The sequence below is a fragment of the Telmatherina bonti genome, assembly GCF_933228915.1.
Source record: "Telmatherina bonti genome assembly, chromosome: 6".
Classification (NCBI taxonomy): domain Eukaryota; kingdom Metazoa; phylum Chordata; class Actinopteri; order Atheriniformes; family Telmatherinidae; genus Telmatherina; species Telmatherina bonti.
The window spans coordinates 15,562,608-15,586,182 of NC_136624.1; the positions used below are offsets into that span (position 1 = coordinate 15,562,608).

Genomic DNA, 23,575 nt, shown 5'->3' on the forward strand with positions numbered 1-23,575 from the left:
CATAATTGAGGGGAACAATTTTCTTTATGTCAGGATTAACCTGGATTCCTAAGTAGGTGAAACCTTCATACGTACAGGTAAACTGTGTTTGGATGGGAGGGTTATTTTTGCTTAGAAATAACAAGGAGCTTTTCTTCTGATTGACTTTATAGCCAGAGAAGAGTCCAAAACTTTGCAGAATATTATCCACTGCATTAACAGATTTCTCTAAATTGGTCAGAAATAAAACAATATCATCTGCAAAAAGTGACAATCGATGTTCTGTTTCTCCAATTTTAATTCCAGTCACTTCAGGGGAGTTACGTATAGCCATAGCGAGTGGTTCTATGGCAAAAAGGAAAAGCAGGGGACTTAGGGGGCAGCCCTGACGGGTGGATCTACAGAGTTTTATGGGTGTTGATGACTGACTATTTGTTACGATTTTTGCAGTCGGCTCTGTGTATAATAATTGAATCCATTTCAAGTAATTTTCCCCCAAGCCAAATCTCTTGAGAGTTTCAAAAAGGTATCTCCACTCTATTCTGTCGAACGCCTTTTCGGCGTCTAATGACAGAAAGGCGTGGTCAACGGCAGATTGCTTTTCGTATAATATATTCAAAAGTCGTCTAATATTATGAAAACCTTGGCGTCCAAGAATAAATCCGTTCTGATCATTGGAGATTATTTTTGGTAAATGTGATTCAATCCTTCTAGCTAAGGCCTTACACAATATTTTGGTGTCACAGGACATGAGTGATATGGGGCGATATGAACCCATTTCTGTTGGATTTTTGCCTGGTTTTAGAAGAACAGAAATGGCTGCCATTCGCAAAGATGGTGGTAGGATGCCTCTCTCATAGGACTCATTAAACATTTCAAGCAGGTGGGGTAATAATTTATCTGAGAATTTTTTTATAAATTTCTATTGGTAAGCCGTCAGGGCCGGGGGCTTTGCCACTGTTCATATGGGAAAGTGCCTCTTTAAGTTCCTCAATACTTAGTTTTTTATCAAGTTTATTTTTAGTCTCCTCAGATAGGACTGGGAATTGGAGTTGATCCAGGAACTGCGTCTGTGCAGTCTCGATTTCGGGGTATTGGGATTTGTATAAGTTTTCATAGTATTTTGCAAAAGCATTGTTAATTTCTATTGGGTCTACAACATTCTCTCCACTGTCTAGTGTAACTGAATTTATGGCTCTATTTGTTTGTATTGTTTTGAGTCTCCAGGCCAGGAGTTTTCCTGCCTTCTCACCCTGATCATAGTATGATTGTTTCAGCCATAACAAATTAGTAGCAATTTTGTAGGTGCTGAGTTCATTATATTCTGCCTTTAATAAGAGAAGTTTTTTATATTTTTCTGTATCATCACTGTGATATAACTGGTCCTGTAAACATTTTATTTGTTTGTCAATGGCCTTTAATTTATTTAAGTGCAATTTAGATTTGCTTCTGGTATAACTTATTATTTCTCCTGTTAAATAGGCCTTAAAAGCCTCCCATTTTATTGATGCGCTGGTTTGGTTTGTATTGAAAGAAAAATAATCTGTTATTTTCCCTTCAATAAATTCTGCAAATTCAATAGATTTTAACCATTTTGCTTGGAATCTAAATGAGGGTGGGTTTGAGAAACAATTTGGAAGTTTAATGGACAAATTAATCGGGGCATGGTCAGAAAGAAGTATAGATTCATAAGAACAGTCCTGAACCATAGATGTTAAGCTGGAGGAGACCAAAAAGAAGTCTATGCGCGAGTATGTCTTGTAGGTGCTGGAAAAGCATGAAAACTCTGCCTTATCAGGGTGGAGTTGTCTCCAAATCTCCACCAAGTTAAGGTCTTTCGTAAATTTCCCAATAGTTTTTCTAGTTTGCTGAGGGGAGGTATCAGAGCTACTTGATCTATCAACTGCAGGATTAATCACACAGTTAAAATCACCCCCAATTATGTACTGCCCATTGTAAGAAGCCAAAACAAAAGGGAGTGATTTGTGAATTAGTATCATGACCCCTCTAGAATGCGAAGTATAATTAGAGAAGAAGACTTGTCCAGGCCATCTCGACCTTATACGATTCAGATCTTTGTCAAGTAAGTGTGTTTCTTGTAAGAAGCACACTGTGGTTTTCATCTTTTTTATTCTGCCCAATACTTGTTTGATTTTAACAATTTTATTCAGGCCTCGCACATTCCAGGAGGATACTTTTATAATAGAGTTACCAGACATACCCTAACTTTTCTAACATATCATTATCACATTCAAATTTTGTAGAAACATCAAGAAGAAAATACCTTGAGTGAAGCTCCCAAAATAAAAAACCCGCACATTTCCCCAAACAAAATGTGCCCATGAACCCATTCAAGCTAAGAACTTGGGTTAAATAAAACGTTTCATCCACATTGTGGGTAACGTAAAACTGAGTGCACATAATACTCGCGTGCTCGCTCTTAACAGTATCTTAACCAAAACTAAAAAGTATATATATTGAAAATATCTCCAATGCTTTAACGAATGAAACTAAATATTTAAAGTTTTATAACATTAGTCAGTCCCTTACTAGTTTGTCCATCAGAACATCATGGCTTTCGCTCCCCAGTGAAGATCAGTGGATCTTGTGGATCTTGAGTAGTCCGCATTTCAGTCCTCCTCGTTTCCAGGATCTGGATGAGATCCCATTTTCTTAACGTAGTCATCAGCCTCTTCATAAGACTTAAACACAATGCGCCTGCCGTTGTGGGTGATGACCAGCAGGGCCGGGTAAAGCATACCATAGCGGATGTTAAGAGTGCGAAACTTGGCTTTCATTCCATCGTAGCGTCGCTGCATACGGCGGGTTTCAGGCGACAGGTCGGGAAAAATACTGAGCCGGTGACTATCGTAGAAAATCTCCTTCATTTTCCTGGCCGCGCTCATGGCCGCCTCTCGGTCCCGGTAGTTCAGGAACTTTATAATCACTACCCTTGGCGTTGTAACTCCAGGGTTAAGTGGCCCAATCCTATGCGCTCTTTCGATGACTGGCGGCGAGGTAAAACAGTTACCGAGCGCCCCTGGGAGCCACTTCTCCAGAAATCCACACATATCTCTTCCTTCGGTTTTCTCCGGTAGCCCCACCAGACGGAGGTTCGAGCGTCTGCTCCGGTCCTCGTAGTTAGTGATTTTATCACATAGGGCCATCACTGTCTGCTCAAGTTGTTTAACTTTTCCTTGGAGAGAAGTGACATCATCCTCTGCTTGTGATAATCGCTCCTCCGCCTCATTAAGTCTTCGCGAATGTGTCTGTATATCCCCCTTGACACTTCTGATAGCTTCCAGTGTGTCCGCGGAATGCTTTTCCATGTCAGCTCGTAACGAGCAAATGGCATGGAGGATTTCACTATTTGTTGTGGTCCCTTGAGTGTCAGCTCCATCAGAATGAAGTTGCGGTGGCTGTGCTGCGACGTTAGCATTAGCCGAGGCTGCATTCGCTTCCTTGTCTGGTTGAGTTCTCGCCGTTTGTTGACTAGCTTTTGAGCTTCTAGGTTTCATGATGTGCACGAGAAGATATGCACTGAAAATATGTTGCAATATGAAAGTTGGTCAAAAGTTTAGGATAAAGTTTAAAGGATTTTGCTGCGAGCTCTCACACGTGCGACCTCTTAGCAAGACGCCATAACCGGAAGTCTGAAGGTTTAAATTGGTTTAAATCATCTCCATACTGGTGTTCTTGGTGAATCTGCAGGCCTGTTTGCTGGTCTGTTGTTTAGTTTAATGAGTGACACAGTTTATAACAAACCAAAAGTCATTATGAAAGCTTTTAGATTGTGTCAGAGATAAGAAACATTGAACAAATTTCAGTTGGGCATCATGGCATGTAGAGCAACAACACGGCAGATCTGAACTCTCACCTGGTGGGTTCCTGGATGCTAACACAGTTAGCACAAGACAGACCTCAACTTAGCCACGGCCACTGTGAGGGGAAAATAACTAGCTATTAAACCTATCTGTTAACTGGTAACTAATCAGTGCCACTTTCCTTGAAATGCAAAGAAAAATGTGTATTGTTAAACAAGTGTGTGCAGGAGGACACAACAATCTTTCAGTTGTTTAGACAAGATTTTAATTGAATAAATAGATCCATGATAAAGGGATCAGTCTGATGTTTTTGTGTAGGTGTTCTCAAGTCAGCTGTTCCTGTTTTTGTTGCCATAGCTATTGCATCCTCAGTAAACATTTTGATTTATTTTTCCATTATTTAACCAGATAAAACTCATTGAGGTTAGAAATTTCCTTTGCTTCATAAGAACGACCTGACCAATAAGCTGCCACAACCACAAGGTTCTTATGTAATATGAAACAAATAAACAGACATAAACTATTAAACATAATAAGTAAAACAGAGGTAGCAATCAACATTATGTTCATTAAACACAGGGAGTTTTCCTCTGCATCTTATCAAGTCAGTTTGGTAATTATTCCAAATGGAAGGAGCATTTTATTTAAAATATGTTTTATTTATTTTACTTTTTATTAGGATTTGTTGCTTTTCATGTCTGAAATGTCTCAATTTTATTTGATGTAAGATATACATATTTTTTATTTCTTTTAAAATATTTCTATATTTCTATATGAATGTTTTCATTTTTGTTTTATGTCGTTTGTGGTTTTATGAAATAAAAAAGTAAACTTGAATTGAATTTTTTTCCCCATTTTTATCACTATTTTTTCCTTTCTTGTCTTATAACTGAATTTTTTATTGAATTAAATACATTTTTTCAAATAAATTTCCTAGGTTTTTTTCCCCTAGTTTTTATTTTTCATGTTGAATTTGTTTTTGTCTTTCTTACCTCAAAAACTTTCTTGCTCCTCCCCAGTTCCTCACGTTCAGACCCTCCGGCCGACAGCTGAAAGCAGCGAAAGGTCATGACGTGTCTGAACATCAGACACAGAGACACACCGTCTCTTAATACAGACAGCAACGAAAGGGTTACCATGGTGACCACGTGTTTACGTCTGCCTCTCCTCTCCCAGCAGCATTGGCACAGAGAGCCAGTTTCCATGGCAACGGCCCTGATACCCACTCCTCAAACCAACTAGCGATGAGGCCGCTGAGCTCGTCACGCGCAAGTGCGTGTGTTTGTGTGTGCGTGTGAGATTCATTGAGATGATTCCTCATACCTGTGTGAGGAGCAGTTAGCACATCTGCATTGGTCTCACGATACAAGGCAGCAACACTCGTTCTTACTGCATGCAAACTGCAGAAAACCTGCTACATTGCACACACACGCACACACAGGTGAGGGCTTGCATATCAAAGCAAAACTGCAAGGATTATAGATTATTTTGACCTTGTATGTTGGTGCCTTCATGTGCAAAATGTGTGTTGTAGATGCACTAAATTCACTGTGCTTTGCATTGTTTATGCAGCTCTTTTGCTCTCATACACGGGTGAGCATGGGGTAACATGCAGCCCCAAGGACACTTTGACATATGGAGCAGCTGGGAATCAAACCACTTAACTTTTGATTGGTGGATGGAGACTTAACCACCTGAGCCACTGCTGTCCCTGCAGTCAGACGCAGCCAAAATCCTCTGAAAGGACCTCAGCCAGTTTTAGTTTCCTTTGCTTTGCTGTCAAAGGGTTTGTTTGTGAAAACGTGCACGAAACACCCGAAGGTGTGTTGGACGAAATCGAAGGATTTGAAGTCTTCCGCCTTTGAAACCTGCTGTTCAGATGTCGATGTTTCTGATTAAAAATTCCACATAATCAGAGTAATGAGCCTGCACTGGCTCATTGTCAGAACCTTCCTTTGCCAAGTGCAAAACCGTGCTACAGCTTGCGGTGGTGACATTGGGACAGAAAACATACGGATCATGAGCAGCCTGTCGTATTACGTACAGATGGACAGAGCGTACAAACAGCAGTTTAACAGACGGCAGCCCATACAGTTCACGAGACGTACGAACACTTAGGCAGCTGGAGCTTGATGTGTGTTTTTGCCTTAATCCAACCTGCAACTCCAGATTTACTGTCAATTTCAGTTTTTATGTTTGCATTTTTATTCAAACACGCTGCAATGAATACATTTACTCTTTAGTTAAATATTTAAGTCAGAAACATTTCTATTAAAATGCTATTTTACAGCCATATTAAACTTGTTTTGACCTCTGTCAGACACTATTAATACTGTTTGGCAGACTGAAGTGGTTCAAAAGAGAATTTTTGCTCAGATATAATAATGTTTTTCTTTTATAGAATTCTATTTTAATTTATTTTTATCAAGTACTCAAGGAACTTCATAGAAACAAGCTGATTCAGTACAAATTATTGGAATTATATTTCAGTCAAATCAAACACATAATACAATCCACATAAGCCCCATTTATAATGACTTTGCTCATGTAAACCAGTTTAGAGATACACAAGATAATTTTCAAGCAAAATAAACAACTAAAACTTAACTAAAAACTCCCTTTGAACTTAAGTAGTTTTTAGCTGAGGTGAAATGAAACCAAATTGCTTTAAATGTATGAATCAATCAATAGATAAATACATTCATTAATTATTTTGGTGTCTTTAGAGCATCACACTTCAACTTTTTGCATTTTTTTTTACATTAAATGTCTTCATTAAATGTAAAATTTGTAGAAAATTTTGAACAACTGTTGTCTTATTTCATAAACGTGGTGGTTTTATTCAGTTTTTAAATTCAGCACAACACATTTCAGTGGTTTGTTTATCCTCACAATTATTCTCTTTCTTTCCTTTTAACAAAATAGATTATGTTGTCATATTCCAGCCACACAACCTAGCAAGGTAATTTAATGCTGAGTCATGCAAAGCTTAAAGCAAAAATAATTTCAGGTAGAATCCCTTTTTGATAAATCTAATTTGACTGAATTTAGTGTCATTTCCTACATTATTCTAAAAACCAAATGCATTTGTCCTGGCATTGTTGCAATTGCAGTTCAAAACTTAAATTTTACTAAAAGGCCAACTTGAGTCTGTTTTCCTAGAATTACTTGGAGAAAATCAGACCAGTCATGAGGATGAATGGGAATAATGGAGCCTGATTCCTGTGTTATATAGAGGGCTGTGGGATGCAGGATGGTTTATGGGGAAAGCCCTTGTTTTGAATTTTGAACTATTTTTCTTTTGAATCGAACACAAAAACATTAATGAAATAAATAACTGATTTCACTGGAGAACAAGGGACCGTGATGTGTCCGAGGTGATATAAAACAAGAGACACTAATTTAATAATTTTGTAACATGGCGGTCGTGGCTCTTTGGTTTCCCATTGCGCAGAATACAATGTTAGCTTTAGCATGTTTAGCTTTGAATGGATTTCAGGCTAACGTTGCTTCACATTTTGTCCTGTTTTCACCAGTGGAAGGCACTACACACAGTTTACAAAGTGCTTTGTTTTACTTGGCATCAAACATGGAAGTCCTTTCTGCCACCTTTTGACATTTTGTCTCTTTAGCTTTACGGAATTAAATCAGACCTAATTGTGCCATCTTACCTTGTGAAGAGCGCATGTATCTTCTTTTCTTCTTATCACACATGGGAATTAAACTTAATTGGATATGTCTGCTGTACAACACCACTAAATTAGGTCTGAGTTGTTGAATTTGTCCATTCATTTTTAATTGCTTATTGTAGTTTTGTAGTATTAGTTGGTTAAATAAGCAGTATTTTGCGTACATATAAAGCTCAATAACATGCAACCAAAGGACAGAAAAAGAAACCCAAAACAGCACAACATAACTTCTTTGTCACACTGTACATAAGTGATGAATACTTTTGCTCAGGGAGTGCAGCTTTTGGTTCACTTGGATCAGAAACAATCCAGTGTGAACATATCTGTGCATGCTGAGCTGAGAGTTTGTTTATCATCACACCTCTTTGTGTTAAACGAATGCATAAAGAAATGGCAATAGAAAGTGGTTATATTATCATTAATGTGACATACAGTAGTTTTTTTTTTTTTTTAAACTAATGGTAGTAATCTCTCCCTGTAGCTTGCAGATGTACCTATAACATGCATAAAAAGCTAAAATAGAGCGTTTTAGATCAGTGTGAAATGGATTGAAAGTGGCCTCGGTGGCTAATATGATATGTATATCAGAGTCTCACCCACTACTCAGAAGTGCTGTTTGGCAGGATATTGGCTACCCGGCCCTTGACATAACTGTCAGATGTATGCCGACTTTCACTTGTCATTCAAACATTACTGGATATTTACCAAGTTTAGCAGCATAAAATGTTGTCTTTGATATATATTTTTTAAAAGACTTAATTTATTGTGCTAGATAAAGTCACAGGTGTAGTCAACGGGCCTGTTGACTGAGATGCCCTCCCTTAAAGCTAAAAAAAAGAAAGCAAGAACACCAGATTTTATGTGGAGCCGCAGGCTGCTTTATTTCAACATCATGAATCAGCTTCAGACTTTATTTAGAGAAACATCTTTCCAGCTGAAGTGTCGCTAAGTGTGACACTTCCTGACGTTTGAAGCCTGTTTGACGGCTCATCCTTTCCTCTGACCTGTCTGTGGTCAGACTGTTAACTTGCTGGAAATAATCAGGTAACATGTTATTATTCATTCCGAAGGAGGATCCATTATCTACACACTGACAGGCGTACCTGCAGAGGGAGGCACGAGCAGAATGTTCTCACTGTGGAAATTGATTCTCTTCATTTTGATATATTTGTCTTGGTCAATGATGTCGTTTTTAGTCACTAATTCACTCAAAGATGTCCAAGCGAAGCAGCAACAACGTGGTTTATAAAACCAATTCTTCCCAAGGTGAAGGAGATAAACGGAGTTGTGAAGAGTTGAGGAACAACTGTTATTCAGTCGTGTTTCACATCGGTAGTTTACTTGAATCAGACAATATCCAGTAGAAGTGGAACAAACGGGGTGTAAAAGTGATCAAATATCCAACAGAATGGATCAAAATTAAAATGCACTTATACAGTAACAGTTTAGAAAACTTGTAGAATTGTTTCAATTTCTTCTTACAACTAAACTGGCTTGCTTTTAGAGGGATATGCAGATATCCAAAAAATGTTGCGTGCAACTGGAAGTTATTGTCTTAAATCATCATGTGGCAATATATGATATCAGTTACTGACTCCTGAATCAAATCTAAACAAAATCCTGTAATGACAGAATTTCTGATGTCAGCAAACATGAAGCCGACTTCCACTTTATACCAATGATTGATGATGTAGCATGGACAATGCATCCGCATCACTGAATCAGTGGGAGACAGGGGGATGATGGAAGCTAGGCATGTTGCAGTCAAACAGTCAGCAGTAGCTCAGATGTGTGGCGTGAACCAGGTCAAGAGACAAGAAGGAAGCACCCAGACGCAGGAGGCAGAAGAGAGACGGATGTAAGAACCAGGAAGGCAGGATATTCCAAAGACATACTTGTTCAGAAGTCAAACTGGCAGATGCAGAGGACCACTGTGAAAACCCAAACTGTAGTGCACGTTATATAAGGGTTAGTGCACTTTCCATCTTCATCATCTGGAGAGAACGTAATGCTGCTTATTTTAGCCTCTCTTCACTAGTTGCCTGTTCCGTTCAGGACTCATTCTTAAATTCTTTCATTTGCTTTTTAGTCTCTCCATGGCCTTGCTTTGTCAGACCTTTCTGAGCTTCTGCAGTTTCATTCGCCCACTTGCTCCCTCAGATCAGCTGATTGGCTGCTAATGATGCTGCCTAAAACTTAGCGGAAGCTCAGTGGGGATCTTGCTTCCTCTGCTGCAGCAGCTGAGCTGTGGAGCTGTCTCCACCTTCACATTAGCAGGCTGTTTTAATCGATTTTATATGGTTTGATTTTAATATTGTCTTAACTTCTTTTTTGCTCATTTTATTTTATGTCATGTGTTTGCTGTTATGCATTGTATTTGTGGCTTTTATTATTTTCTGTCCAGCACTGTACCACGTTGGTTATCATATCTAACGTTTTGTAATTCAGCTCAGGAGTGAATTTATACTGTGGTTCCTTTTTGTAATAATTGATTGTCTTAAGTCAAGGTGCGATATCCGTTTGTATTGATCGCTGGATCCCGAGTTGAATTAAAAGGCATGGTGGCAGAATTTGTCTGCACACATTGATCATCATCCTTATCCACTGAATCAATAGATTATATTATTGAAGTTGTAACCAAAAAGGTTACAACCCAGAGTTGGCATCTTGCCTAACAGTGGTGTTGCTTTTGCATTAACTTTAATAAGTCAAAATTTTGTAAAATCATGACCAAGTTTTTTAATTTAGTCTCGCTCCACCTTTTATCCAATTATAGACAGCTATGATCTACCATCAGGCTTGGTTTGCTGCATGGATCCTCCAGTTAAACGGGTATAAAGCGGGAGTGACAGTAGTTTCTGCTGGTATAAACACCTTTAACACCAACTCTTATCTTATCACCAGCTGCTTCATGTCAGATAGGACTTTATGTTTGCAAAAAGAGCTCCTTGCTGGCAGGATATCCTGGAGTTGCTGGTACCAGGACATTAGCAACAGATTTTTGGGTCCTGTTGGTATGAAAGAGTGGGGTCATTGTGGATTGGGTTTACATCCCATATATCCCATCAGATGGTCTCAGGGAAATTTGGAGGCCGATGAACACCTTGGACTCTTCTTGTGTTCTTTAAGTCCTTCTTAATGCAGATTTTGTCCAAACAAATGTTTGGGTAGGTGGGAATTATCTGAATATAACAAGGATGCAGGTTTTCCCAGCATAACATTTTACTGAATGTAGACGAGCAGTGTTCTTTATTTCCGTTTACGTTTCTGTCGGCCTTTCGGCCGGCAGATCAGCCTTCTGCCTTCCGGCATTTTCAGAAGGAGCAGATTTTCAGGCCAAGCCTGAATAAATATGAACAAATTGTTCCTTAAGAAGAAGTCCAGGATCTGGGCAAATTTGGAAACAATGTCTTTGCCAACAATTAAATGATCTAAAATAAAACAAAGCAAAGAGGTTATGACAACTTTGCTGTTTATTCTGCATCTTATTTTTTATTTTTATTGCTTTTCTGCATCAGGAAAGGGACACATCTTCCCATTGTATTTTTTTAGTGTACAGCAGTTATTTTACTGGTTGTCGTTGGTTGCTACAGGCAACTACAACATTCTTAAAAAAAACACACTTATCATGCTTTTTATTAACATCTTGACAGAGACTTTTCTGACTATAGCGAGCACTGTTGATGCTGTTAAAATGTTATTCCTTAAACATAAATATTTGGTTGAAATATTTAGTGTCTGTCCTGTAATAATAATCTTTACTTTATTCTGTTTATCTTTCTTTTTGAAAAGGAACAATTGGAACACCCTGAATCCCCCCCTGGGGATGAATAAAGTACCTACCTACCTACCGACCGACCGACCGACCGACCGACCGACCGACCGACCGACCGACCGACCGACCGACCGACCGACCTACCGACCGACCTACCTACCGACCTACCTACCGACCTACGTAATTTACACACCCACCCACCCACCTATTTATGTAATTTACACATGTTCTGTTCTCCTGGTGAAACAAGGATGTTCTAACTTCATGTCCACACGTCTCATTCATTGCAACCTCTCGTACTGTAATGTTTTTTGGAACCATTTGGCTTCGGAGTCGGTTCTCTGCAGGAGGTTGTGCATCTGACTGCAGTGTTGTTACTTGCACATCCAAAAGCCTGTTACTGTGACAGACATTTAGCACGCTGTAAAAATGAAAATTGGCTTCATGTTGAATTTTTTTTTTTTTTCTGTCCCAGTAGTTCAGGTGCATCCAGAAGAGTGCATCACTTCAGAAATCCTTGACTCGTTTACTACAGCCTTCATTACCAGCTCGACTTTACTTCAAATTTTGTCATGTTTTTTCTTATTTTCTATAAAGACAAAAGCAGTGGATGCTGAAGCTTTTTTTTCTTTCTCTGCATTTTTGATCAAAATGGATTTGATACCATTTGCCCACATGCAGCACCGACCTTGAGGTCCACCTACTAGTCATGAATATTTATGGCTGTGAGCAGTTATGTAGATAGCAGAGACAATGCAGCGTAAAAATCCGAGGTAGATGGATGCACACTGAAGTTTGTCTAGTCTGCATCCAACCTTCCTTTGGGCTCCAGATGCAGCCACAGTGGATCCTCCACCTTCTGACTCCTGCAGTAGCAGCTTTTGTGTCGTAGAAGTCTTCTGACTTATTCATTGAAATTGGTTTTGAAGGGCGAAAGCCCGAGCATGAGTTTCGGAGACCGGATGATGGCGGCTGTGGTTCAGGATGCAGCCGACGGCGATGAAACAAGCTGCTCATTGGATGTTTGAACTCCCACAGTATCACAGCCAGCCTGGGTTTCTCAATGGGATCTGGAGGAAGATGCTGAAACAGGGCTGGATCATCTTTTAAATGCTAATCCCAAACAGAGAAGTGTGTGAACACAAACGCACGCTGCCTGTAAGTTCATAAAATTGTGATATATTATAATAGAAGATGTGTGTTTATTTGGAGAGGTGGGTTCTTGGTGACTTCCATGAGTGTTGCTGATGTGTAAGCACTGACTTCAGTTTTAAAAGCACATGACAAAGCTGACAGTTTCAACTCCCATTTATAGTTGACCTTCATCATCTTCCTCACCATCATCTTCAGAACAGCTTTGAGCTTGTCTGGGAAAGACTTTTCAGCAGAGATGCTTCTGTTGTTGTATTTTCTTTTCTTTTAATTGTATTAAAATTGTAGCTGTTTAACTATAAACAGACACAAGTATTTGTGTACTTTCTGCTTTTAAATTCAATGTTGACAAAAGAAAACACAAACAAACAAAAAATACCAGTAAATAAAAATGAACTGATTATGATTAACTTTTATTTTTTCTTGTAAAGTTGTGGCTGTGAAGGCAGGCACATCTCTTTGTTAGTGAGAATAAAATGATCCAATATCCAGAACCAAGGTAGTTGAACAAAACCCAACAGATGAAGAATTACGGTATATCTCCATTTATGCAACAAATTATAGGTCCTAAACCGGTTTTATTGACTAATCTAAATATGTGAAAAATTAGGAATAATATAATTACGTTAATACATAATCATATACTTAATTTTTACAATAACCCTTCAAGGACGAATGATTTATTTTTATTTAATTTTATAGAAGCGCATCAGAGTGATTTTCAATTTGTATTTTTAGAAAAGGAAAAACGTAATGAATTGGTACATTGGTTTGAGGTTTTTGTTTGTTTTTTTTTAAGCAATAAAAACATTCCTCCTTTTGATTACTAGGTAATAATACTGGTATTACTATGTTAAAACATAAAGGTAATATCTTTCGGTGATCAGCTTAGGGGAGTTCAAAAAAGTTATTTTAGGTTGACAACAGATGTTGGTTGCCTCATTCATCAACAAATGTGTTTATTTAGTTCATTTCCAGCTGAGCACCCAGTTTCCTCTTACAGCTGGTGGGAATTTATTTCTTTGGGTTGTTTCTGGTCAGACTGGAAAAGGCTCCAGAGCTGATACAAATCTGCTGCTTCTTTGTGACTTTGCAGACGGTACCGTTACTAAATGAAGTGACACGGTACGCTGTGAATGATGTAAATGGAAAACAATGAACGCCTGATCAGCAGGTCATCAGCCGACACCGTTTATAACCGGCCGGTTCTGATCATTGGCTGACCAGTTGCCTCTCTATTCCCCAGTAAATAAGTTGTGGTGATGATTCAGCAATCGGATTCCCATGTGAACTTCGTTTGTCTGTTTTGGGTTTTCCGCTCCGGGATTCACACAAGACACCCGGAGTGCAGTGATGATGTGGAATTATCAGGCAGAACCGACACAAACTGAGTCTCAGCATGAGGCTCATGCCACCTGTCCTGCAACATGCCCCTGAAGAGCTTTGCTTTGGTGATACAAAACAGATTATTTCATAGTGTAAATGCCGAGGGTGTCTGGTCGTTTGAGTAGTTTAGCGTTTGCAGCGAAAGGCTGGAACATCCTGCGGATAATGGAGGAATATTCTGCATATTAAGCATTTAGTCACACCATGAGTCACACATCAAACAGCACGTGCTCAGAATCTTTCATCATTTTTCACCATTACTCCCATTTTTTTTCCCTCCAACATGAAATTTGATCTCTTTTCTTTTCTCCGCATTTTTCTCTTTTCTTCTACACTCTTCCTGTTTCCTACACATTAGCTTTGCTCTTTCTCTGCTTTTGTGGCAGCCAGTTTTCAGTGTCTTACCCTTTGCTTCCCTTAATGTCCCATAGAATTGATGCAAATGTAAATTTATTTCAGTGAAAAATCGTTTTGCCACTTTTTTCTTCAAATTTTGAGCTCAGCTTTGGTTTGGGTGTTGTCTTGGTGACAGCTTACATCTGATAAGGAGCCGTGATCCTGGTCATAGAAACCTGCTCTTTCCGTGCACTTCCCCCCAGCGGGCAGATGTCCTTTTCCACTCGATCTCTGCAGTTTGTTGGTTTACTTTGTTGTGCATTGATTAACAACATTCTCAAACACACACACACACACACACACACACACACACACACACACACACACACACACACACGCGCGCACACAATCATCTTGTCATGAACTTCGGAACTGATGTCTTACTCTTCCACACCCACCTTACTGTTTTTAGCTGATAAATTTAACTTGGTATCTTATTGTTTGGAGTATTTATGTGGGATTACAGTTCCAATTAAAAACAAGCTAATCTAAAAACAAAAATAGAAAACATACAATAAGCTGACTGCATATCTGTTGACACCAGTTAACTATGACTGCATTAACCCCAATCCTCTGGGGTTGGAGTCTGTCTGTGTGACACATTTTGACTTGGAAGTAGTTCCCATAATGCTCCGACCCTGTCATCTCCTCTACACAGCACAGATTTTCTGTTGGATTTAGTTTCTGGGTTCTAGCTGATTGTTGAGTGTCTTCGTGTGCAGTCTGTTATGAATTAATACATTTGGAAAAATCTCTTTCGATGGAGATGTTTATTTATTTGAATGAAAAAGGAATTTAGGAATCAATTCCTTTACTGTGATGATGGATCCTTTTGATGATCAATAAACTACTTTTAACCCATTTTCATCCTGGTAAGACCACCAGTCTGCCACAGGGTTGCTATAATAATATCATTTTGCTTACTTAAGATGTTAAGATTAAAATGTTGAATTGCAGGTTTATGCCGTCTTTGGGCACAAACATGGGTGATGACCTGGCCACAAAATACCACACAGAGATTCCACTTGCATGTCGATTTTTGCTCTGAATTCACACAATGAACACACTGATTTAATTTTTGGGCCAACACACAATTGCTCCTTTTTATTACTGATAAAAACAACAATATTTTTTTTTCATCTCCATTAATGTCTCAGCTGTAAAAGGTTGGAAGGTAGATATAAACTATAAAGAGTAAGGAAATTTGTGTTTGGCTGATTTCTTCTTTGTTGATATCATACTATGCATTGTTGGAAAGGTTAACTTACCACCTTTACTACGAGCCACAACTTGTAATGATAGTGCTTGTGTGGAATGAATGAAAAACTTGAACATTTAGGTCACTTCTACCAAAAATGTGCCAAAATCCCCTAAAATATTCTATTTTTTGTGTTTTTAGATTAAGGAGTGCTCTCAGGTGTGTGTTAGTCATACATCTGTGACTAACACCTAACTGATAGACATAAAAAAATGGAGGTAGTGGTGTTCGTGGTGCTCCAAAATAGAGCATTTCAGCATCATCATTGCAATGTACGTGTGAGCAACAGTCACTTTACAGGTCCTGCAATGTAGGATGCAACTTAACTTGATGTTCACATCAAGTTCAAGGATGTCTGACACACAGGTTTGTTTATTGGCAATGGCAGTAAACATGACCTAGCACAATTAGAGGAAACCATTAAAGATGACAAAGGTAACACTTAAATACAGACAGAAACCATAATTGTACCATTTACAAAAAAAAAAAAGTAAGATCATCCATCCATCCATTTTGTTAAGAAGTTGTTCCAATACAGGGTTGTGGGGAGGCTGGAGCTGATCCTAGCAATCATTAGGCGAAAGGCAGGGCATACCCTGGACAGATGTAAGATCAGTTCAGGTTCATTGTAAACAAGATGGTAGGAGTGAAACATAACTTAAAACTGTTCAATTCATCTGTTGAAAGTTCTTGTATTTTTTTTTAATTTGCAAAATATGCCGCAGGGTTGAGGAAAAAAAAAAAAAGTCAGTTTTTTTTCCGATATCGTGCAGCCCTGATCCTACATATCCAAAATCTGGGATTTAACTCCATCATCCATGATGACATCATGGTCCCCCACACAACTTGGCTCATAGTTTCTGCAGATGTCGTCCCACAGCAAATTGCGGCCAAGTTGGTGATCGGTATGAGGAGGTCCCAATCTGATTTTGATGTGTGTGGATCCTCCACCGTCCTGGGATCCTCTAGTGGAAAACAAATAAAGTGTAAAATGTTTTGTTTTTTACACAATCACAATACAATACAATCATCCAATCCACAAAGAAACTCAAAATGTGTGAATACCAGCTGGAGACTATCGTAGAAAAATATTGGGAAATGGTTTTTTTTTGGTGGTGGTAATGGTGGTGGTGGTGGGGGGTGTCTACCTTTATATTTAAATGTGTTGCTCTTTTCACAGAAACACAAACCATTTAACTTATCTTCTTGTTTTAAAGGTGACTTATAAGCCTTTCTAGCAATATGTATTACAGCTTTAACCTATATTATTAAAGGAGAGACATAATCATCCAAGCACAAGAGAGGGTCAACCTAACAAAGGTTTTCTGCAGAAAACAAACCTGGATTAAAAAAAAACAAAAAAAACAGAACAAAGACGAGTAAAATCTGAAGCTGTGAGATGTAAAAGCCAAGACAGTCAATAGAAGAAGGAACTGTAGAGTGGGCTGATAATTCACTGTTTCATTGAAACTCATGACGCATGGCCCACTTAGGAAAAAAAAAAGTAAAATAATGAATAGAAATAATTACAATAATGGCGATCATTTAGAGAATTCTCAAATAGAAGCTGGTGCTGGCGTAATGATGGGTATGAGATATTGAATACTGGCAGCTAATTTAAAGTAAAAAGGAAAAAAAAGACAGAAAAAATAGTAAAATCACCAGTTTGATGAGTCAATTAGTGAATTTAGCAGAACTTTTATTATCGTAATGAAACGACTGACTACTGTGTGATCAGCGTTGTTTGACTTTTTTTTTTTTTTCCAGATGTTCACTGGCCTCCTAAAGCACACGCCACCTCCGGCCTCCCCTGGTGCAGCCCCCTCCTCTGCCTCGGGCAAAAACAGTAACGCACAAACCACAGTTCCCACAATCCCACGGGGACACCTGGTTGTGGGCCCTAAGGACCAGCTCCGCCTCCTCACCCCTGTGGGCAGCACGGCGACATCCAATCACTGTGCCACGGCCAGGGTCCACGCCGCCAAGCACTCCGGAGGAACCCCGCAGCCGCCCTCCACTCTGAGCGAGGAGGATGACGGAGGAGGTGGAGGCAGGGTGAAGAAGAAAAGGAAGAAAAAGGACAAGAGAGAATGGGAGAAAGTAGGGGTAGAGGTGGAGGAAAAGGAGAGCAGCAAACCAAAGAAACGTAAGGAGGAGAGGGGGGTGACGGTGCTCACGCTGAGAAAGAGCAAAGAGCCCAAAGAAGGCAAAGAGAGGAGGGAGCGCAGGACCAAGGGGAAGGAGGGCAGGAAGCAGAGTGGGGCGGAGCCGAGGAACGTGGCAGGGGGGAAACCATCCGGCTCTGGGACCGCCACCGGACCAGCTCAGGAGCCTGTTAAGGTTCCCGGTAAAAGAGGAAGGAAGCCGAAGGTCAAAATCCTACCTCCTGTTCCCTCAAATCAAGGTTTGTCCTGTCCGGTGCCTCTTTTTCATCATGATTGGCTCATATTTGTGGCTGAAGGTTGATGGCAGATGTGTGGTGAAGTGTACTTTCTAAATGCTTATCCCACCAGACGTTTAACCACTGCTGATGTTATTAATTCAGAGAAAAATGTTAAGATTGCCACAATCTGACAAACTCAAATTGTTCTGAAATAAAGTTTTCTTTGCTTGTCAAGTCCTTTGACTTGAAATTAAATAATTTTTCAAGCTGTGCAGATAAGTCTTCTTCCACATTGTAACATCCCTCTGGAAGCAGAGAGAAGTTCATCTGGTTTACAGTCTAATAAAAAGAAATGTGCAACAGTCCCACAAGAAAAGACCAATAGAAATCAAATTTATTAGTTTGTACAACATTTCTTCAGATCCCCTCAGCTGTTAGCAGCGCTGTGGGAAAATGGTTATTACACATGGTGTAGATCTTACTGACAAATATTTATCTTGAAAGTATTTATCTTTGTTTGTCTCACCACCCTGAACCTGAAATGAATAACTATGATTCAGACTTTTTACACTGTGGTCTGCACATCACATCATGCCAGACTGCAGAACAGTTCCCATCAGACATCAGGCTTTCTATGCTGTCTATTTTTCTAACATTTAATACTGTACAGCTTTTCTATATCGGCCCTTTTTTTTACAGATCCGCTGAGCTTCATAGACATACGATGAGTCCATAGAAAATTATTGAGGTGTGGAAACATTTGACTTTCATATATTTCTTGAAGCTTGAACTGATTTGCCCCCATTTCATATCGTATCATGTGTGAAATGGTGGAATGCATTGCACATATTTGGCCTGAATGCACCACAGGTCCTTTACCTGGCCTGTAGTTTAGCAGGAGATTGCTGGTCTTGCTGTTTCCGTGAGGTTTTTGAGTTATTATACTGCAACTCCAAGGTCTGTAGGAGCTGGAGAAACCAGAGCCTGTGTACTTCCGAGCATTTTAGCATCCTAGCATCCTAGCATCTTATCAAGCCTGTAGACCCATGTCTTGGTTGGAAGCACATGACATTGCTTGTTTAAAGGGGTGCTATTATGGTATTTTGAGTTTTCTGAGCTTTCTACAGTGTTACAGTGTTGAATCCTCATCAGACATGTGAACGGCACTGTTTTTTTTTTCACCTAAACACATGTTTGAGTTTGAGTTTCAGCACTCTCTCCGTTTGGTTTCCATGGCGACAAAAAACGCGTCGTTTTAGAGAGTTTTTTCTACTTGGAAATCCTTGTGACGTCCCGGGGAATAAGGTTTGGTGATTGGTTACCTTCTACTGGTTAACAAGGGCATGTACAAATACACCAGGTGGGTGGAAAACGTCGGATAAAGTTATTTCCACCGATGGCTGGTGAGTTTACCAAAGAGAGACATCCTGCTGCATTCGTTGCTGTGGGTTGCTGTTTTCCACTTTGTTTTCAGGGTCTGATTCAGGTTCCAACATGTAGAGATGTATGCTATGTGTTGACATTGTATTTTGTTTTTTTTATTGAGTTCATATTAGCCTAATCCTTCTGTTTATGAGATGTTACAATGACGGCGAAAGCAGTTGCGGTGCGCGCTCCTGATGTAGTGCAGTGGCGGGAAGCGGGGCTTAATGCGGAAGAGTCTCAATCCACTCATTTTGCCCACAGGTTGATCTGACAGCCTACGGAGAGGGTCGGTCTGAAGTAAATAAAGCGATTTGTGACAATAACTCAATCAATCCCAGCCCTTCTGGTCTCAGAAATAAAAATAAATTAGCCTGAAATACACATAATAGTTCCAATTTAATTTTTGGTTAAATAAGCAGATATGTTTTCACATTTTAGTTTTATTTATGTTTGACTTTAAATGCTGGTGCTTTTTGGTAAGTTCATAAAATCAAAGTGCGTCCAGATGTCCATTTTCAAAACTCTTCAGGATGTTTATTACACACTGCAGCTTAGCGCTCTAAATAAATACCACCCAGAAAGCAGGTTAAAACTCAATTTTGTGGGTATAAATAAAATAAAATCCACTGGTCAGCTTGGTGCATGATAAATTTGTGATGTGTCTTTGTTGCCAACATAGACTGTATATAAAAAACGAACAGAGCCTCAGTGACGTTACCTATAGGTTTCTGAAGAGCTGAATTGAAGCTCATTGGCCGTCGCCATCATGGAAGTGGAAGTGTTTGCTCCCGGAAAATACAAAAATGGGCAAAGAGGTAGAACCGTATAGTGTGGGACTGGACGATTGATGTCTATCCAACTATGATCTGCCTGTACCTAATAGCTAACCAAACTAATCTGGAGCTAACAGGAGCTAACCAGCTAATGGCGGCTGGCTAAAGCTATATCAGGCTGTTAGCCAGATAAATTAAAACCGAAGTTGTACTTCATTCTGCCGTCTTGCAGTGGGATGGGTACCTTTCAATCAAAAAGATACGACGCTAATGATGCAAAATGTTGAGATGAAATTTGTTATAAATGGATGAGTTATAAAAACTTTCACTGCCCCCACAGTTGCCATGAAGGTCAACCTGACCTATTAAACTGAAAACATGTTTTGTACCAGGCTGTCAACATGTTTATTTCTGCAGTAAAGTTGGCTTACAAGTTACTGCCCGAACAGAATTCAGCTGAATGAGGAGAGAAATATAAAATAAGTGACGTGTAGAAGGAGAATCAGAAATGTGGCGGAGCTTGGTGCTTGCATGGTGGAAAGAATGATGCAGGTTTATGAGTTATTTTGTTTCAGCTGGAAAATAAATGTTATTTACCATTTTCATGACAAACATCAATAAAACCAATTCAAAGTTACATGTAAGACTAAATGTATTCAGTCTGAAAGCAAAAGAAAAAAATTGGCTTGTGGAAACTGTGATTGGCTGGCAACACTAAGAATCCGCCAGCCACATTGAATGGTGATCAGAAAGTCAGATTGTCACCCTGCTTCAGATTTCTACTATCCTTCAGCATATTCCCACATTTTCCAGTAGTTTTTGCAAGACATCCCACCCACAATTGAATCCTACGAGGGCATTATGCATCCTTTTATGTTCTGTGGAGGTTTATAGCATGATAATGGAACCGCGCACAGGTTTTGAAGACAACGGCGTGACAAAGAGAAAATAGCTGGTTACAATCTGGAAATTCCCCACCAGATGTTACTAAACCCCTTACTCATGCCAACCAATCCTTCAGACGTATTTATAGAAGTGAAATGTAATAGATGCGTAATAAAAACAAGAATATATAATGACTTTAACCAGACCTGATTATCCTAAAAAGATTGCATTCAGTGAGAGAGACCGATGTTAAAACGCCATCAGGGCTAACTCCTAGTCTGCAAGTGTGGATGATGCTGTCATAGATGTGATGATATAAACTGACTGCTTAACCTTGTCACACCTTTGCAATCTCTGATCCATCTGATTGACTTCTAGTCTCAGCTTTACATTAGAGTTGAGTGTGCCGGTGTCTGTCAGTGTTAAAAACAAGGTCTGAATGAGTGTTGGAGCTGGAACATCTCAGCAGTAATTTAAAGGCAGAGATGAGAAATTTTTTGTTCTTAAATGTCCCTAAATCATTATCAGACTTGTTGGGATAAATGACTGTTATTATGCGCTTGTTGGACCTAATTAGGACTAAACAAGTGTGTGTTTGCACTCGTGTGGGTGCAATAGCATTCTCCAGAGCTTAATGAAAAAAACCTACCTGCTGAAAGGAAGACAGATAGCATGAATGACTTTTGGAAGGTAATTCTGCCTTTCATATCATGGACTAATGTGACATTAAGAGGAGCAGAAAGGAATCTGTGTGTATTATTACTGCGAGGGGTGTAGGGATACATGATGGATCGATGTGCGGTATTACTGCATTTCTGCTTTCATATTCATGTCTATTACTCTCATATATTGACAGATGTTGGATAGATTGCCATGAAATTCTGTAGCCTGAAGTAAAGTTTGACCCTGAACTGTGATGAAGTGGTTAAATTTCATCAGCAACAACAGGCTGATGCAAAACATGAGTCATGGTTATCTCACCAGGCCCAGTACAGGGAATGCAAGTGATGTCATCAGTCATGTGACTGGTTATGCCCCACTGAGTGGCAAAAAGACTTAAAAAAAAAAAAAAAAAAAAAAAAAATTCTACATTTAGGAAGAGATGTGTCATACTTTCAACTGAACCAACAGATTTAGAAAAAAATCTCTTTTGTCTTTCTTTTTAATAAAAAAAAAGTATTTTAACCTGTCCTTTCCAGCATCATAGCAAGCAGAATCTTAATATGGTTGCCATGTTTCGCCAAACAAATATGCTTTGTTACAAGGAGCTTAGTGGATGTAAAGCATGGGGTCGGTGTCATGCTGATATTAGATGTTTCCCAAGTGCGACACACCTGATTCAAATAAAATGGATCTTCACAACATATTGTCAAATTCTTTTAATGAGGCATTCATTTGAATCAGGTGTGTTGCTGCAGAGACACATGAAATGCCTGCATGAGACTGGCCCTCGAGGACCGGCTTTGGGGATCCCTGATGTAAAGGAAATGCTGCTCTGTCCATGTAAGGCTCCCTTGGAGACTTGAGTTTTCTTTATATTGGTTGTTGCTGGGTTACGTGCTAATGCTGGACTTGAGGGGGGAAGAATGAAAGAGGGAGGGTGAAGAGATGTAAAAACATTTTCATAGATATGAAGGACAGAAAACCACAAGTGTAGAACAGCAACAAAAAAACTATACAACCGGCTGCTAAACCAGTAAAACTTAACAGAAAACATATTTGGATCTTTGTTAGACAACAAAGCAGAGAATCATCAGCAGCACCTGCAGGAGGACAAACTGAGGAAGCATCACTTGCTTCTGTCACACTGTGAAATCCAGCTACTGCAGAAAAAAAAAAGGTTTGTTCGGTGTCAGTTAATGACTGCAGGCTGCGTGGAAGCCGAACAACCGTGATAATCTGGCTGCACATGGTATTCAGGACTAGGACATCCCTTTTCAATCAACGGGATTGGGGATCCCAGCTGTGACAAGCAATATCGGTCATTTGCGGGTATGAAAATACCCACAGGTCCTCCCACAGCTCCATAATGTTGGATAAGTGATGTGTTTGCTCCTTCATCCCCAAAAAATATTCACACAAGGGTGAAAAACGTGTCCTTGCCTCATTTTGATGATTCCTTCTTGTGACAATAACTGCAGCCATGTGCGCAAACATGCACACACAATGTTTGCACGTCCTTTTTAAACATGTTAAATATAGGCGCAGTTTCTATGAGCCAAATTGATACATCACATTACGGGTGCCAAAAATAATATTTTTTCATTTTCTCCTCCCAACACCCGTAAAGTAGCACCTGATTGCTCCATAAAGCATATTATTTCATGTAGACATACTAACTGGATGGTTGTGTTTAAATAAGTTGGACTTATATGAACTGGACTAACAGTTTACGATTCAATTCAGTTTACAATTAAGGATAAATTGATTTGAGTTGAAAGCTAAAACTGATATTTAGTCCTGATGATGAAGTTCATACGTCAGATATTTTCAGAATTGTATCCAGGAAATTGATGAGATGAACAACAATTAAGTCTTGAGAGTTAAAAGATGAACTGCAAGAGAATTCTACATTATAATTTTATCCTTATTTTTTATGTTCATTGCAAATCATCTGAGTAAATGATAAACCTCACAATCCCATTTTGAA

General features: G+C 39.3%; 1 protein-coding gene across 1 annotated transcript in view; it reads left to right on the plus strand.

Annotated features, from left to right (window-relative positions):
• The window catches only part of chd6 (chromodomain helicase DNA binding protein 6), a gene marked incomplete at its 3' end in the record, with an annotated part of 98,956 nt that overhangs the window by 15,594 nt on the left and 59,787 nt on the right, over positions 1–23,575 (plus strand). The window contains exon 2 of the mRNA XM_079241981.1: positions 17,227–17,863. Coding sequence (XP_079098107.1) covers positions 17,227–17,863 — 637 coding nt within the window. The remainder of the gene's footprint in view (positions 1–17,226; positions 17,864–23,575) is intronic.